The 17,230-nt window shown below is 38.6% G+C and overlaps 1 protein-coding gene across 1 annotated transcript in view; it reads right to left on the bottom strand.

Moving 5' to 3' along the window:
* Nucleotides 1-4,019: 4,019 nt before the first annotated feature.
* The window catches only part of LOC137334364 (myosin-IIIa-like), a 77,844-nt gene continuing 64,633 nt past the window's right edge, over nt 4,020-17,230 (bottom strand). Inside the window, exons 5-6 of the mRNA XM_067999077.1 lie at nt 6,815-6,891; nt 4,020-4,169 (exon numbers count right to left, since the gene is read on the bottom strand). Coding sequence (XP_067855178.1) covers nt 4,020-4,169; nt 6,815-6,891 — 227 coding nt within the window. The remainder of the gene's footprint in view (nt 4,170-6,814; nt 6,892-17,230) is intronic.

Here is a 17,230-nt window from a genome sequence, read left to right as displayed (position 1 = left end):
TAAATGTTTTATGAATCTTAGGCAACTTTTAGGTCTTTTTAGTGTAAAGGAAGTCATGCCACCGAGATGAGGGTACACACTCTCGTGTTACAGTTTGCTCATGTTGTATAGTGTGTTGAATGGATTGGAACAACATCTTTGTGATAGCGCCACCCTTAATATCTATAAGAACTGCATAGAGCAAATGATAGCACTCACATGGCAATAAAATCATTAAATGTTTCTGTCCACAGCTCCGGCTGATGTAGTTTTGGAGGTGGATTTCTGAGGGAAGAAGCATAAAAAAATCTCAGAGCCAAAGTAGCAAAATACAGAAAAATGCAATTATCAAGAATGTGTCTGGAAGAATCATTGCAAAGTAATTGACTGCACAGCTTGAAGGACTTAGTTGTTAGTGCAATTATACCTCACTTTCTGTCTTATTCTATATGCCACCCACACAGAGATATAAGCCTAGGGATACACAGTCACTGAAAGCTAAATATAGTTTTGTGTCTCCACCATTGCTCATGCATGTCTATAGAATGTAGCTGTAGCTGATGGTCTATTAATCTCCAATCAAATATATCTGCAGGTTAAGTGGTTTTCTGAAAGCACAAATAAATGATGTGTTCTTACCATGGAATTGTTTCATTTTAAGTAGCTCTGATGTCATTTTAACTATACAAAGACATTTGACATTGCAACATTAACTGTTCTATTTAACAGGGTATTAAGGTAGTGAGTAATGGTATTAATCTTCAATGATTTACTGCTACTGTTATAGATACTTAAAATGGCCCTTTTACTGTAGTCTTTGGTATTTTATATTGAACTGTGCAAAATGGGTTCAGTGCTGTCTGCAGACTTCTATCGTTGAGTTTAACTGCAGCCTGAGCCAGGCCTATAATGTATTTTAACATGACCTTATAGAGGAAGGGAAGGAAGGAAGGAACTTGCATTTATATAACACCTTTCACGACCTCAGGAGGTCCCAAAGCCACTTTACAGCCAATGAAGTACTTTTGAAGTGTAGTCACTGTTGTAGTGTAGGAGACGCGGCAGCCAATTTGCACACAGCAAGGTCCCACAAACAGCAATGTGATAATGACCAGATCACCTATTTTAGAGGCGCTGAGGTTATGAAAAAGAGTTTGTCAAATACTTTATTTCTTTGGGGAGGAAGAAGATAGAAGACCCTTATACAATTTTTAGTCATGATGACATCATATACATATGGCATGACGATGAGTTGACATGATTTACATCATCTGTTTGGAAACAAATGGGAAAACATTATGTTAAATGCTTTTTCATGAAGACAAAGCTCTTGTACGCCCTGAGTACATTCGAGTACAAGATTCCCACTGATTTGGGATTAAAAGAAATGTTCCCCCGTTGACTATAAAAATATAGAATAACAGATACCTAGCCTAAGAAATCGAGGAATTCAGAGAATATCAAACTGTATGAAGCTCAACCATTTTATGAATATTGGCTAAGCACCATTGTGTCAAAGCCTTGAGTTACACTTCCGAGTATTTTTATTCCAGATAATTCTTGGGAGATGTCCTGGTGCATGCATGTTAGTAATTTTATGGAGGGTTTATTGGCGGGGGTGGGAGGGCGGGAATTGAGCAAGAAGTTGGAGGGATAAAAACTGATGGAAAAGGGCAAGAGTTGTCAATAGTCTGCTTGGATTAGTTGTCACTATGCTATGATCACAAGATCACTATATAATTATGGAAGAGGGAGGCCATTCAGCCTATTTAGTCCATAAAGACCCTAAAGACCTCCCATTGCAGCATCCAATTGGTTCTTAAATGATTCCAGGGTTTTCAACTCCACTACCTCTGAAGTCCATTCCATGCATTGGCTATTCTTTGTGTGAAGAAGAATTTCCTGATATCAGTCCTAAATTTTCATTTCACTACTTTAAACCTCTGTCCTATTCGCACTATTTAATTTAATTTTCCAAATTTACGTCTTCTATACTATTTACAATCTTATATCCTTTCATTAGATCACCTCTCAGATGCCACCTTTCAAGGCTGAAAAGTCCAAATTTCCTCATAACTCAGACCTTTAAGACTAGGGATCAGTCTTGTAGCTCTGCCTGCAGTGCTTGAATGTCTCCCTTGTTTTTCAGCAACCAGAACTTGATGCAGTACTCAAGGTGTGGTCAGATCACAGAGCTGTACAGTTCTATTATAACTTTCGTTGATTTTTATTCTACTGCTTTGGCTACGTAGCTCAACATCTAATTGGCTTTGTTGATTGCTGCTCTGCATTGATTGGGTTTGTTGAGCATGGAGTCTACTAAAGACTCCTAGGTCTTTGATGTCATAATTGAAGATCAATTTTACTTCCCTACTGATCCACTGCAGATCCCCTTCCCTACTGATCCACTGCAGATCCCCTTCCCTACTGATCCACTGCAGATCCCCTTCCCTACTGATCCACTGCAGATTCCCTTCCCTACTGATCCACTGCAGATTCCCTTCATGATCAACTGTTTAACAAATCATTTTTCATTTATTTTGTATGAAGCAGCAACAAAAGTCATATCAAAACTCTGTACTTGGATGCCACATTATAATAAAAATAATTCATCAATCTTTGCTTCTTTTCCTTCTCAAAATGAATTAAGCTGTGCATTCTTTCAGAAAAACAGTACGCCTTAAATTTCTGAAATCATACAGTGATAATGTCACCTAATTAATTCTTCAGTGTTGTTGTAAATAATAAATGTTAGCAACAGTAGTAAAAATATTGTTAAACAATAATGGATGGGAGTAATTACACTGAAAAATTCATTGAGAGTCAGATGATATCATAAACTATGAAAGCAAGGTTATCTGTTTGTGAAGTAGTTAGTAGTGCTCATCCATTATTTTTCATTTATTTTACACTTTAATACTGGCTTATTCAATGCCTTTCATGTATTTTAATGAAGAATTCCTACATAAAACTCGTCCTTTACTTAGTTTTTTTCCACTGTCGTTATGTCACCAAAAATACACTTCTCCTGTCATGTACGTTCAGCTGTACAAGTGGCAGTTCCAAAGTTGTCATGGTACTGGAAACAGCCTAGGAAACTGAATGTAGTGGAATATATATGGATTTGGGCAGGAAGAGCAAAAAGCATTACATACAGCAACATTAAAATAGAACAAGACAGCTACAGACTCCCTGAAGAGCAAACCCAAGTCTTGGTAACAATCTGTACATATCAGGACACTGACAGGAATTTGCTTCTATTACGATTCCAAATCTTTCAGGGATTTCATTATGTTTTAAAACAGGGGAATTAAGCAAAGCAACAGGAAGCACCCTATAATCCCTTTCTCCAGAATTCAGCATCAGAACACATATCAAGTTAGGCCACATACCACTGGTTATAATGCCAGCAATTTAAAAAAAATGGAGGGAATTTGTACTGAAAATGAGGGCTAGACAGTGAGGGAAAACAACACTTTTCTACTTTTAGTATCAATGTCAGCAGCAGGCATTTGCAAGTCAGGTGCAGCATGGTTCAACATAAAGTAAAGCTTCCTCTGCTTGGCCCCCATAATGCTTAACCTCAAACTCAGAAAATGAATCACCTACTGCACCAGTGAGAATTCTTCCATTTCTCACACCAGCAATCCTTGTGGTCCTACTAAGTAAGATTGTCAATTGTGCCAAAATATGGGCAGTATTCTTTCTCCCATGTAAATTTGCACCCATTAGGAATTAGATTGAGATTCCAATAATTCATTTCCATGTCCAGCAAAGAGAAAGAAAGAGAGAGAGTGAGAGGAAGAAGGAAACTCTTTCCATCAGTCTCAGATTTATACAATAGTCAACCTTCATGTTATTTTCTTCTGTCCATATGAATGAGACTGAGGCAAGGAGTAGATATGTTTTAACATTGAACTTCAAAACTTGCAAGGCATATCATGTTGCCATAAGAACCAGAAGTGTATATTTTTAATAACACTGTGAAATGCAACATTATTTTTTAAGATTTAGCCAACCCCAATGCACACAAGACTGGATTACCTGGGTATTTTGAAAAGTGCCCTCATTGGATGTAGATCAGTTAGTGGTGGGTTACCATCCCCAAGCTCAATGGCTGTGATACCCAAGGACCAGATATCACATCGTACATCATAACTGGAATCCAGTTGCTGTTCACAAGCTATTACCTAATCACCAGGAAATCAAACATACATACTGCGTTACCAGCAAGTATTGACAGTAATGTTCTTATGTTATCATAGGAAATAAATGTTAAACTCATATTAAGACATCTATAATATTTATAATGTTACAGTTCACCTTTAGAAAATCTCAGCTTTACAACAGCTACAACATGCATTGTCAAAACAAATTGAGATGTCTTGACCAGTCAATGTTTCATAGATTTGTTTTTCTATAAATTTCATGATTTCAGTTCCTCAATGCTGCTGCAAGTGAACTTCACTATGGATTAATCCAGGAAATGCCTGGTTTCCTTCTTCTCTTGTAACATAAGGGCTAAGTTCCTGAGTGGAATTGACACTCAAGTACACCTTTCCTGAAATGTTTCCAGCCCAGTAATTTCAGTTGGTTTGTACAGCTTAGCATTTGCAGCTGCATTTATAAATATGGGTTACACCTTGAGCAAGTTTTAGATCTAGTTACTGGCTAGTTTAACACTGACTTATATAAAGTATTGTAGCCTTTAGCTAGTGGATATGGTTTAATTATAATCAGGGAACACAATATTCTTTCTAAGTTCACTTTTACACTACTTGCATAATAGGACAAAATGGAACTAAGTGAGAATAAGAAGAGGTTTAGCATCAGTATTGAATTCTTATGGGAATAGGATAGTCAAATTGATTCCGGTATGGGATTGAAAGCATACTGTGCGCTATTAATAATAGTAAACAATTTTACAACACCAAGTTATAGTCCAGCAATTTTATTTTAAATTCACAAGCTTTCGAAGGCTTCCTCCTTCCTCAGGTGAACGTTCACCTGAGGAAGGAGGAAGCCTCCGAAAGCTTGTGAATTTAAAATAAAATTGCTGGACTATAACTTGGTGTTGTAAAATTGTTTACAATTGTCAACCCCAGTCCATCACCGGCATCTCCACATCATGGCTATTAATAATAAACATGCTAATGTGTTTGTATGAAATTTTTTACAAATGCTTAAATCTGTTTATTTTAAATGGGGTAGTGCCTTTATTAAAGTCGCCGAGAGGAATTTCATACAAACACGTTAACACGTTTGTTATTAATATCAACCCACTGATCTGATTTTGTTCCTTAAATTCAAAATTCCTCTTTGTAAACTTGATGATTATGTTCAGAATGCTAAACGGAACTACATAAAAAATGCCACACTGCAATGATCTAATTTACATGTGTAGAGCGAGCAAGAAGTACTTTCCTCTCTGACTCTGTGATGTGCATGGTATGTAGGCATTTCTATGTTCATAGATGAAGCCTACAGCTGACATTGTAGGAAATGTAAGAGGTCAAAATGTTAAGTGTGTTTGAATGAGTCCGTACTAGTCTCATTGCAAATTCTGTTTGTTCTAGGAGAGTCTCCATGGTTTCAGAGCCAAGGGGTCTGGAAAAGCCAGGGTGAATTCTGATTCCAAACTGAAATGTGTTCTTTGAGTGCCTAGCATTGTGCTAACTATTCCAAATGTGGTTTCTTGAGGACATATTAGAGGCAGCTGGGACAGGTGGGAATTAATAAAGTAGTCTCCTATTGATTTAAGGAAAAACAAAATTATTTTTTAGGCAAGATGTTTGATTTTTCTTGGAAATAGTTTTACTCTGATAGTGATCAGTGGGAGACATGCACAACAATTGAATGTCTGCTCTGGCCACGTTCGTACAAAGTGATACTGACTTCTATCCCTATTGGAAATAAAACAGGGTATAACTAGAGAGACAGTTTTAAACTCTGTATTTTATTTATTTTTGATGTATATGTATTCATAATAATAGGTGTGCTATGCAGTGTACTACATAATGTATTATGAAGGCCATTGAATTTTCTAGCCACTCTCCTTTATGATTCCTATGTTCCTGATCTGCTGCTGTTTTATTTTGAGCCAATCAACAATATTGATGATTGAGATGTGACAGGAAGTAAGTATGATGAGCACAGGAGGTGCAGGCTATCGGAGAAACTTTTAAAATATACATAATGTCAATACAAAGGCAATGCGTAATATTTACTACTTGTGGCAAACCATGAATAATTATAGGTGAAGTAATTAGTTCTATGGTTAGACTAGCAACGGCTGTTATTACTTGTGATACGTTATGTCACACAAACTGAAGTAAACTTTATTCCCCTCCCTGAGCTAAGAAAGTGAAATCTGATGAGGTAAACCTGACAATAAACATTGTTGGGTTGTGGCTTGACTAATGATCATGTGATAACTGGATATTTTTGAGCCTAAGTAAACTGCTTATGTTTGTCTCAGACTCTTCAGCGCTCCATCTAAAGTTAATAATGAAGGGAAGAAGGGGTTATTCCAAACACAAAGTCAGGGTGTGCAAACAAAATCTGTGCGAGGGCTGAAGGGACACTTGGACAACACTTATAGTTACTGCACTGAATCATGCTAACAAGGGGGATGCATTATTCTCTCCATTCATATTGTCAGCTGATGTTTGTTTTTCATCATGCAGATATATAAAACTGGTAACTGATGAACACGTTTACAAAAGCAAAAAATGAATGTAATAATAATAAAGATAAATATAATTGCAGGGAAGCCAGTACTCAAGGGTTGGGTGATGATGTAGGTGGGGGCTGTCCTTTGAGTTTTCTTACTTACCTCCGGGGCCATCCAGAAGGGGGTTCCAACAGATGTGTTGCAGCGAAGGCAGGTGCTAGTTAACTGAGCTGAAACACCTAGTACAGGAATTAGACCAATATCATCATGAAATGAAGCTGACATATTGCCCAACAGCATTACAAACACTCCTCTAACCAACTGCACTTCATATTCACTGTTTTAAGAAGCAGTTTCAGCAGCCTCTTGAAAGAAAATCAACCTGATAAAGGAGAATGATGATGAATTTTAACATCCTTTTTGTTTTTTCCTGCCTGGTTCCATTGAGTGTTGGTGGTGGTATTATTAGGGGGGAATTGGCATGTAAGAGTTAATGATTTTGGATTGCTCTACCTATGTGCCAGCACAGGCAGGAGAGGCTGAGTGGCCTCCTTTTGTGCTGTAAGATTCTACAGCAATGAGTCCAACAGTGTGAGGGAACTGAATTATCATCAGTAGAGACACAGGCATACTTTTCTTCATTTTCTAACGTTAGCAAAATACTTAATTGTGAGTATAAAATGGATTCCCATGCTTGATACTCATGCCGATTACGTTTTGATAACGTTAGTGAATGGAGGAAAGTATATTCCACACTCATTTAGTTCAAAGGAAACATTCGATGGAATGCAGAGCTTCCACTGCCATGTGATTTCTTTTTTCACTGGAGTTATCACTGTAGAAAATAACGTTGCAGAAATGGAATCGTGTTTTGCTCATGAGCAACTGTAGAAATAAAACCTCTTTCTTCTCCCTCGAAAACATGCGCTACTTTCCCAAAGTCAAATCCCACGACCACAAACCCTACAACACCAATCATGCTCAGACGGAGGTTGTAACGGCATCAAGTACTTCCAGATGAAAGATGAAGTGTGTGGCTGTCATTTTGATGTTTATCAAACCGAATCCAAATTCCGCAAAGAATATTTGTAACACTTAGTGGCAATCTGCAAAGCCACGCTGGAGTAATTTAATTTCCATCACTTACAGCAAAGCAGACAAGAGGTACAAGTGTGGTGGAACCTGGGTTTAAAATACAATGCATTCAAGAGGTTGCAGCTTACTAAAAAAGAAATCTATGATAAGGCAGATTGCATAGCTATAGAGACTGTGCAAGCAGAAAACTGAGACTTTTTGGGTGGCTTGTAGGCACAACGTATCAGCTTTACAAAGGAGTGCATTGAGTGCAGGCAACTGTTTTTGGAGAGAAGGAAAAGTGGATGGTGAGGTTACATTTGGCCACAGAGGAGCATTGGCACAGGTTAGAGAGTAGATCAGAGGATGGTGCCTGGCACAGAGAGACCTATAGAGATCAGAAAATTATTGATTTCCTTTTAAACTTAGGAATTGGTGCCTGTTAGTAAATAACATATCAGGATATCATTGAAATTTGTTTGTTTCAGAGTTAGTCTAACATTAATTTTCCATTTGAACATTAGATTTTTGTTTATTATTGGCCAAATCAAAAAGCTGTTCCCCCTCCCCCACCCATAGTATGTTGGTTAAGACTTTGTGGGGGGGTGCCGGGGGGTGGGTGGGTGGGATTTTAACTATCGGGCAGGCAGTCGGCAAAGTGGGCATGACCTCCTGCCAGATCCCTCAGCTGGAGGCCCGGTCCATTTTGAGGGTGAAGCCTTATTAACATCTTGCTGCAGGTCGCAGGCTCACAACCCGGCTGGCTGGCAAGAAGTTACAGGGTTGGGGGAGGCAGAAGGCTATTACGGAGTGGAGGGGTCCCCGGGATAGCAGCAGCCCATTTTACTCTTGTGGAGCCTGGAGGAGCACCCCTGCTGACCCCCACAAAAATAATTTTAACACTTACCTTTTCGGGCCTGTTCATTTTGCCCATCAAGTTTTAATGAGCAGAGCCTCCATGGCGCACGCCCTGACCAGTAGGCCATTAAAATTGCAGCATAGGATCCCGGTTTCCATGGATTCATGAGGCTTCTGCCTGATTCAGATGGATGCCTGAACTGATCAATGGAAGACCGTGGGAGATATGGCGGCGGAGCGGGAACGGGCGGTAAGTTGACCACCTCAATTTTATTTCTGCTATCGCCCATTTTCCAAGGGAGGCAGAGGGAGTTAAAATCCCCCCTTTTAATACTTTGCTTCAAAACCTATTCGATTTGTGCGAATTTAGGTTATTCATCTTGCTCTAAATCTTTTTTAGTTCACTATGTAGTTATAATGGTAGATTTTACAAATTTGGACTCTTGACATGTGAAGCTCAATGACCAGAGCACAAATTTGTACCCGAAATAATTTATTCTGCACAGGAATGTAGCTACTGTTTTATTTAACTAGAGTTGCTTAAAAAGAAACCAAAGATGAAGCAAAACAACTATGAATTGTTATTAACATTTCTTAAAGGGATACTGCAATAACGAAAAAAGTGTTTGTAAACAAGTGAAAAAGGTTTGCCAATTACACAAGTCATATGGAAACACAATATCATGGCACTGGCGTGTGATATCACTGTGATGAAAACCTCCCATTCTTCACACCCCAAGCAAAGAATAGTTTGCTAAACACGTTCTCACAAAGACAATCGGAAGGGGAACAGTTATTGTAACATATATTGCATCTGTTGTGGAATACTGTTGAGCTTCAATGTCCTTTTCCTCATGCATTATTTACTATATCGTGTGCGTAGAAATGCAAGCACTAATAAAGATGCACTTTAACATGTTATAAATTGCTTTTGGGCCTAATTCACAAATGAAATGGAATTCCCTGCAATTATGAAATAAGAAAGAGGAGATCCTTTCCGTATTCCTTGTCACTTCTCCATGGGGAGTGCTTTCCGTTTGGATCTTTCCTGCCTACCTGCAAATACTTCTCCTTCAGTTGGCACCCATATCGTGTTCATAACATAATAAACATTGTATAGCTTCAAGAGTTTCCATTCTCTTCGGTAACACCCAATGCAGATTAACGCAAAATGGCTCCCAACCGCAATCTGGGTGCCCCTCCAGTCGTAAGCAGCAGGAGACTTCTTAAAGCAATAATGAATTAGATTACACGACAATGTGTTCCTTAAACCAGATAATCAGCTGACTGCTGTAAGGGCACGGCTATCGTGATTTTCCAAAACAGGAGGCATGGAGTTCCCATAGGGGAAGCAGGTGGCAGATGGATTCCCTGCAGCGCTGGGATCATTATACAATGTATGGAAGCTGGCCAAAATTAAAGTTAAACTCGCTGAGCAAAAACTACATCCCAACGTACAAGGCACAATGTCCAAAAAAATATGATTTTTATGGTAACAGATTTTAAATAAAGAGTCAGCAATTTTTTGATGTATTTTGGCAAGGTTCTTCATGAATCATAAATAAATCTAACTGTTCAAAAATATTAATAAAAAATGTCAAAAGTGAAGCCATTCAAAAAATGATCCATTTTATCATTGCTGCTTTCAGTAATCCTCGAGATTTCACCAGTGATATTACCATTTGAACTGTGCCTCAATTCAGTTCCTTCAGACTAGCTGGCTTAGTGGCTCCTCCCAACTAATTCCCTCATGTCATAAGCTCTTACTTCTTAAACAAAGACATTCAAAACAATCTACAATAAATAAGGTAAAAGTAGAAGGATATTAAAATTCATTATAGTCCTTTGGATAATATAGAGGCTTTAATGGTAAATACTTTCATGCACACATTGTATAATGTAATAAGAGTCTGAATGGACTCCAGGAAAACCCTTTACCATTCAGGAATTTCCATTGGTTTCAATTGGAATTCATAAATGTTTGAGTGGCAAATGACTAACTTGATTTTAAAATGTACATTTTGTACCATAACCTTGAACTTGATTTGTGGAACCAGTTTTGTGGATCTTGGGGCAGGGGGAAAGGGCCTTACACGTACTCAGCATGGAAAAAGAGATGTATTAATCTTATCTTGAAGATCCCATTATTGACATAGGTAAAGTCTCTTCTTAAATAATCTGATGGAGAAAATAATATTCTTTTTCCCACTCTTGGCTATCAGGAATAATTATCCCAGCCATTGACACTAACTAGTAGGACATTGTTATCTCCTCAATGGGAACCGCAGGAAAATAGGATCAAAGGAATTGTTAGACAAAAAGAGATTAAGTTCCTTCTACTTTGCATTCTATCATCCTATTAGTCACATGATACAAAATAATGGAGTTGTTGACTAATCATGGCAATCAATCTCTATCAATTAGTCTAAAACAGACCCAGACATGAGGTGAGGAAAACCCCAAGTGGTGGAAAGCTTTGGGAACCATCGATCGAAAATCACCTGTTCTCTCAGTTAAGTGGCATTGGAGAGCAGTTCCTCTCTAAGAATAAATCACTCGCTGGGTCAAAATCCTGGAACTCTCTTCCTAATAGCACTGTGGGAGAACCGTCACCAGACGGACTGCAGCGGTTCAAGAAGGCAGCTCACCACCACCTTCTCAAGGGCAATTAGGGATGGACAATAAATGCCGGCCTTGCCAGCGACGCCCACATCTCATGAACGAATAAAAGAAAAACAAAGCAGCAAATTTCTTCACCTCTGGCAAAGAGAGACATGCCAATGCTAACATCTGGCAAAGTCTTTCTATCCTAACTAAATAGATCTAAGTGAATACTTCTCAGATTTGGCAGATAACCTGATTTGGTTTTAATCAATCAGCTTGAGCCTCTATAACTTTACTGAGAACACATGGAAATTTAAAAAAAAATCTGTTATGTTCAGCTGGACATCAGAACTGTTTGGGTTGAGGAATGGTTAATTTAGCGATTGAAACTTCATCCAAAAAATGTACACGAGCTCAAATCCATAATTCCCAGTCATCCTGGTGAGTAAAAAGAAGAAACTTTTATATCACAGAGGGGAGAATATGAAACCAGAAACTACAGGAAAACAGGTAAGAATCAATTATTGCCTTATTTGGTTATTGGCACCCTAATCAATGATTAAATGAATCAAAAGCATTAGACATCATGTGGAGAAAGGTATAGTAATTAATGCAGTTATTAATAAAGTTGCAGACATTCAAAACATTGTGATATTTACAATAGCAACAGTTTACATTTCTGAAGACTCTTCATGCATAGAATAACATCTCTGAGGACAGAATGAACAAGATGGACACTGGGCAGAAAACAACAAAGATTCAATGTTGGTAAAAGCATCGCCAAAGAGAAGGAAAGGATAAATGGACGGATTTACCAAGGGTAGGGATGTAATGATTGAACAAACAAGCACTAATAGTGAAGCAGAGGGAGTAGGTTAGAGGAACAGAAGGTGCAGGTCGGGAGCTATGGGCTGGAGGAGATTACCAAGATAAAATGTAATCATCTACTGATATGAATATTAGCTTTAATGGTTTATAATTGTCCCCAATGTGCTTTTGTTTGTGCTATTGATATAAACAGAAATAAGTGAAAATTGTAAAATGGAGACTAAAATTCTTCAGGAAATAGGAACTGAAGTGAGACATATAATATGAATATTAGTGTATTGTTATGTCACGTGCCACAGAAAACATACCCTCATTTTAAAAGCAGTTTTACTTTTGTCCTTGTTGCTGTGACTGTCAGGACGATTCTATTTCAGCTCACTCATCATTAATGGCTGTGTGATTCCTAACCGAACATTTGCTGTGTGTAGGTTTTCTTTAGGATGTGAAGGGTTTGAATTCAAACATTTGCCAGGTAAATGTAAGGAACAGAAATAGTTCTGTGAAAATGATTAATTATGGGTGTTGATTATCACGTGTTGAACAATGCATGCTGTCATATTCAGCAAAACATTTGTTTAATCGACTCCTGCCCTATTTCTTGTCAAAGATAGAAAATAAATGAACCAGTCAACAGATTCATCTAAATTTCTTACTAAACAGTACATCCAAAAATTTAGAAGAGGCCATAAAACTGAAAACTAGATCTGACATCATTTGATTATCTCTAGTTTGAATTCATGCTTCCTACAGTATGTAACACACGTACGTAGCAACTCCATATGTGACATGTGCAATTGTATATCCCAGAAACGTAATACCAATGTACAACCTCGCACGTCTTCTGTGCGTCATCAGAGCCTCCTAGCTGAGAGTGCTCACATGAGAAGGCGAGGCGAGGCAGCAGCTGCAGGCAGTTGTTGTTCAGATGTCACAAAAAAGCACATCAAATGTGACCATTCTCTTCTCAATGTGTTAACGAATATAAATATATGCTCTTGTTCTATTATCTATGACGGAGTGACATTTAAGATACGTTGTGGCAACCAGGCACGAGTCTATCTGCAAGCAACTGTTTAAAAGGAGTCTGTGATTATAGACTGTAAATTCTGGAGCCTGTCAGTGGGCTCTGACTGAATTCCTGTTGTACGGCAAAATGATGTCATTGAATGCTCATCACGGAATCAGTCCTTTCAGGCATGTAATGCGTTTGATCAGTCAAGCGCGAATCAAACATTTATCAAGTTCAGAGATTTTTTAACAATTTGATTTTCTATTTTTGATTAGTTTCCCTCGTCTTGCTGCAATTGTATTTAGCCCCTGAGAATGTAATAGAGAATGGAATATTTATAGTGCTCTGAATCTAAAGCCACTTAATTGGGCGTATTTTACCTATGGATTTTAATACTCGGAATCAGATCCTTACTAACTTATTTTTTATAAATGTAGATTTCAAGCATAGCAAAAAGATACTGGCAGGATTTTATTTTCTATAATTTTAGGCAACAAGGCTCAGTCATGACAATACGGCTCTATACACAACAATCAAGGCACTTCCCTCTATGTCAACTGGACAGATCTATTCTGAGGACATGATACACAATAGCTACAAAAGTAGCAATCTAGGCTATAAATTTACTTCCACTTAAGCGTATTTACTGGTTTTAATTCCACCCTTAAAGCTGCACCGCTCGACATCTGTTATAATTTTTTTCAGGGAAAGGAAAAGATTTGCATTTATGTAGTGCCTTTCACTACCTCAGGATCTCTCAAAGCACTTTACAGCCAATTAGGTATTTTTGAAGTGTAGTTCAATAAACAAGAGCTGAAGGTAACCATCTTCCATCCCTTCCCCCCCCCCCCCCCCCACAAAGCATCATCAAAATATTCAAACATTTGCAGTGACGGTTAGATTTGTGCTACCTACCCTTTATCACTGACCACCATTTTTTCTTGGATACTACACAGAAGAAAAAATGCAAGGAAAGTCAGTGGACACAATGTGAATGCACTGGGAAACCCAGTAGATTACAGAATCACTTCAATTAGAAGCAGATCTGCAATATTAAGGAAATTGAACTCTTTTTACTAAGTTTCATCCATGTGGATGATACTCCATGGGTTTTCTCCTTGTTGTTACTTAGAACCATAGAAAAGATACAGCACAGAAGGGGGCCATTCGAGCCGGCACGGACACGATGGGCCGAAGAACAACCAGGTGCCCATTCTAATCCCACCTTCCAACAGCTGGTCCATAGCCCTGCAGCTTACAGCACTTTAGGTGCAGGTCCAGGTACTTTTAAAAGAGTTGAGGGTCCCTGCCTCTACCACCAATTCGGGCAGCGAATTCCATACACCCACCACCCTCTGGGTTAAAAAAAAAATTCCTCATGTCCCCTCCAATCCTTCTGCCAATCAGCTTAAATCTATGTCCTCTAGTGCTTGAACTCTCCACTAGGGGAAACAGGTACTTCCTATCTACTCTATCTGGGCCCCTCATAATTTTGTACACCTCAATCAAGTCTCCCCTCAGCCTCCTCTGCACTAAGGAAAACAACCCCAGCCTATCCAATCTCTCCTCGTAGCTGCAATTTTCAAGCCCTGGCAACATTCTTGTAAATCTTCTCTGCACTCTCTCCAGAGCAATTACGTCCTTCCTGTAATGTGGTGACCAGAACTGTGCACAATACTCCAGCTGTGGCCTTACAAGCGTTTTATATAGTTCCATCATTACATCCCTGCTTTTGTATTCTATACCTCGGCTAATAACGGAGAGCATTCCGTATGCCTTCTTCACAATCTTATCTACCTGTACTGCCACCTTCAGGGACCTGTGTACATGCACTCCAAGCTCTCTCACTTCCTCTACCCCTCTCAATATATTCCCGTTTACTGCATATTCCCTTTACTGTTTGCCCTCCCTAAGTGCATTACCTCTCACTTCTCTGGGTTGAACTCCATTTGCCACTTTTCCGCTCACTCCATTGATATCTTCTTGGAGTCCACAGCTATCCTCTTCACTATCAACTACACGGCCAATTTTTGTGTTGTCTGCAAATTTGCCAATCATGCTCCCTACATTCAAGTCCAAATCATTAATATATACCACAAACAGCAAGGGACCCAACACTGAGCCCTGTGGCACACCACTGGAAACGGATTTCCATTCGCAAAGACATCCATCGACTTTTACCCTTTGTTTCCTGTTACTGAGCCAATTTTGGATCCATTTCGCCACATTTCCCTGTATCCCATGGGCTTTTACCTTTCTGACCAATCTGCCATGTGGGACCTTGTCAAATGTCTTACTAAAATCCATGTAGACAACATCTACTGCACTACCCTCATCAATCCTCCTAGTCATTTCCTCAAAGAATTCAATCAGATTTGTAAGGCATAACCTTCCCTGAACAAATCCATGCTTACTATCCCTGATTAAACCATGCCTTTCCAAGTGACAGTTTATCCTTTCTCTCAGAATTGATTTTAATAGTTTGCCCACCACCGAGGTAAGACTGACTGGCCTATAATTGTTCAGCCTTTCCCTCGTACCCTTTTTAAACAATGGTACTACGTTTGCAGTCTTCCAGTCCTCCGGTACCTCCCCTGTATCCAGTGAGGATTGGAAAATGATCCTCAGAGCATCCGCTATTTCTTCCCTGGCTTCCTTCAATAGCCTAGGAAACAATCCATCCGGCCCTGGTGACTTATCAACTTTCAAGGATTCCAGTTCCTCTAGTACTTCCCCTCTTGTTCTGTTTACCTTATCCAATATTTCACACCTCTCCTCTTTAACTACTACGTCCAGATCATTCCTTTCCTTTGTGAATACGGAGACAAAATATTCATTTAAAACCCTACCCACATCCTCTGCTTCTACACACAAGTTATCCTTATCATCCCTGATAGGTCCCACCTTTTCCTTAGCTATCCTCTTGTTCTTAATGTACCGATAAAACATCTTTGGGTTTTCTTTAATCTTACTAGCTAATATTTTTTCATGCCCTCTCTTTGCTTTCCTTATTTCCTTTTTTACATCAGCCCTGTACTTACTATACTCCTAAGCTTTCTGCAGTATTTAGTTTTCTGTAACAGTCATAAGCTTTCTTTTTCTGCTTTATCTTGCCCCGTATACTTCTAGACTAGTAGTTGGGGCTCGTCACCCACAATCATTTCTAACCTGGATTCTTAAAAGGGAAACCTCCATGAATTGGAGTTTTATACATACAATTCCAGTGTATTTGTACATCTGCCTTAACAGAAGTAGAAAAGTAAAAGGTGACATCAAACAATCGGGTTGCTTTTTATTACCAAGATATATGAAATCTTAAGACAAAGGTCAATATTTGTATAAAATAGTCTGCTCCACCTTACACTCCCTGTGGTAGATAAACCTCTGGTACTCATTTGTTGCAACATATACCTCAGGGCATGTTCAATGACCCTTAACAACACATTTCAGTTTTAATTAAATAGAATTTTCTTTCAGAAATTGGCAGTGTGTGATGGGAATTTGTTCTTGGTGATGAGTCAGTGCAGAGGTTTTGTTATCTCTCTTGTACAGTGCTGTGGAATCACTAGATGATGGCGTCTTCGTGATTCAGATAATCGTGCACTGAAAGGCTGTCATTTAGTGCTTTCATCAATAAGGGTGACGTGCTATTTATAATCCAATGCTCCAGTGCACCAGTCTCCGTGTTCTTATGAAGTGTGTTTAAAAATCTGCAATAAATGGCATTTCTGGATGTAAGGAGCAAAATAAAAGGATTTGATAAGAGAAAAAGCCCAGATACAGGCACAATAAGATGTAACAAGTTATTTTCTGATAATGCTAACTTACTCTTCAATATCCAATAAAAATTGTTATAATGATTTTAATTGGAAGTGCTGAATAAATTATTAGATTCTGATAAAACTGATTAAAGAAGCATTTTGCAACCTGAATATGAAATCATATGAACTTTGTACCCAAAGTGTTACTTTGTGTAACTGAACTGGAATCAAGTAAATATGTTTTATAATAGGAATGTACTTATTTATTAAGAGTAGGAACTATAAATGGCTGCTTCACAGTACCGGGGCATGCAGATCTAAGTCTGACTGTACACTGCGGAGATATGTGGTGCTTTGTGTGTTTAGTAGGTTTTGGACATGTAGGAGTAGATTTTGACTTTGTGCGATAGTGTAAAATGGGTGATGGAGAGTCGGCAGCCTGTT

Source organism: Heptranchias perlo, chromosome 2 (assembly GCF_035084215.1).
Source record: "Heptranchias perlo isolate sHepPer1 chromosome 2, sHepPer1.hap1, whole genome shotgun sequence".
Lineage (NCBI taxonomy): Eukaryota > Metazoa > Chordata > Chondrichthyes > Hexanchiformes > Hexanchidae > Heptranchias > Heptranchias perlo.
The sequence above is the reverse complement of the archived record's forward strand: the minus strand, read 5'-3'. Positions and strand labels throughout refer to the sequence as shown.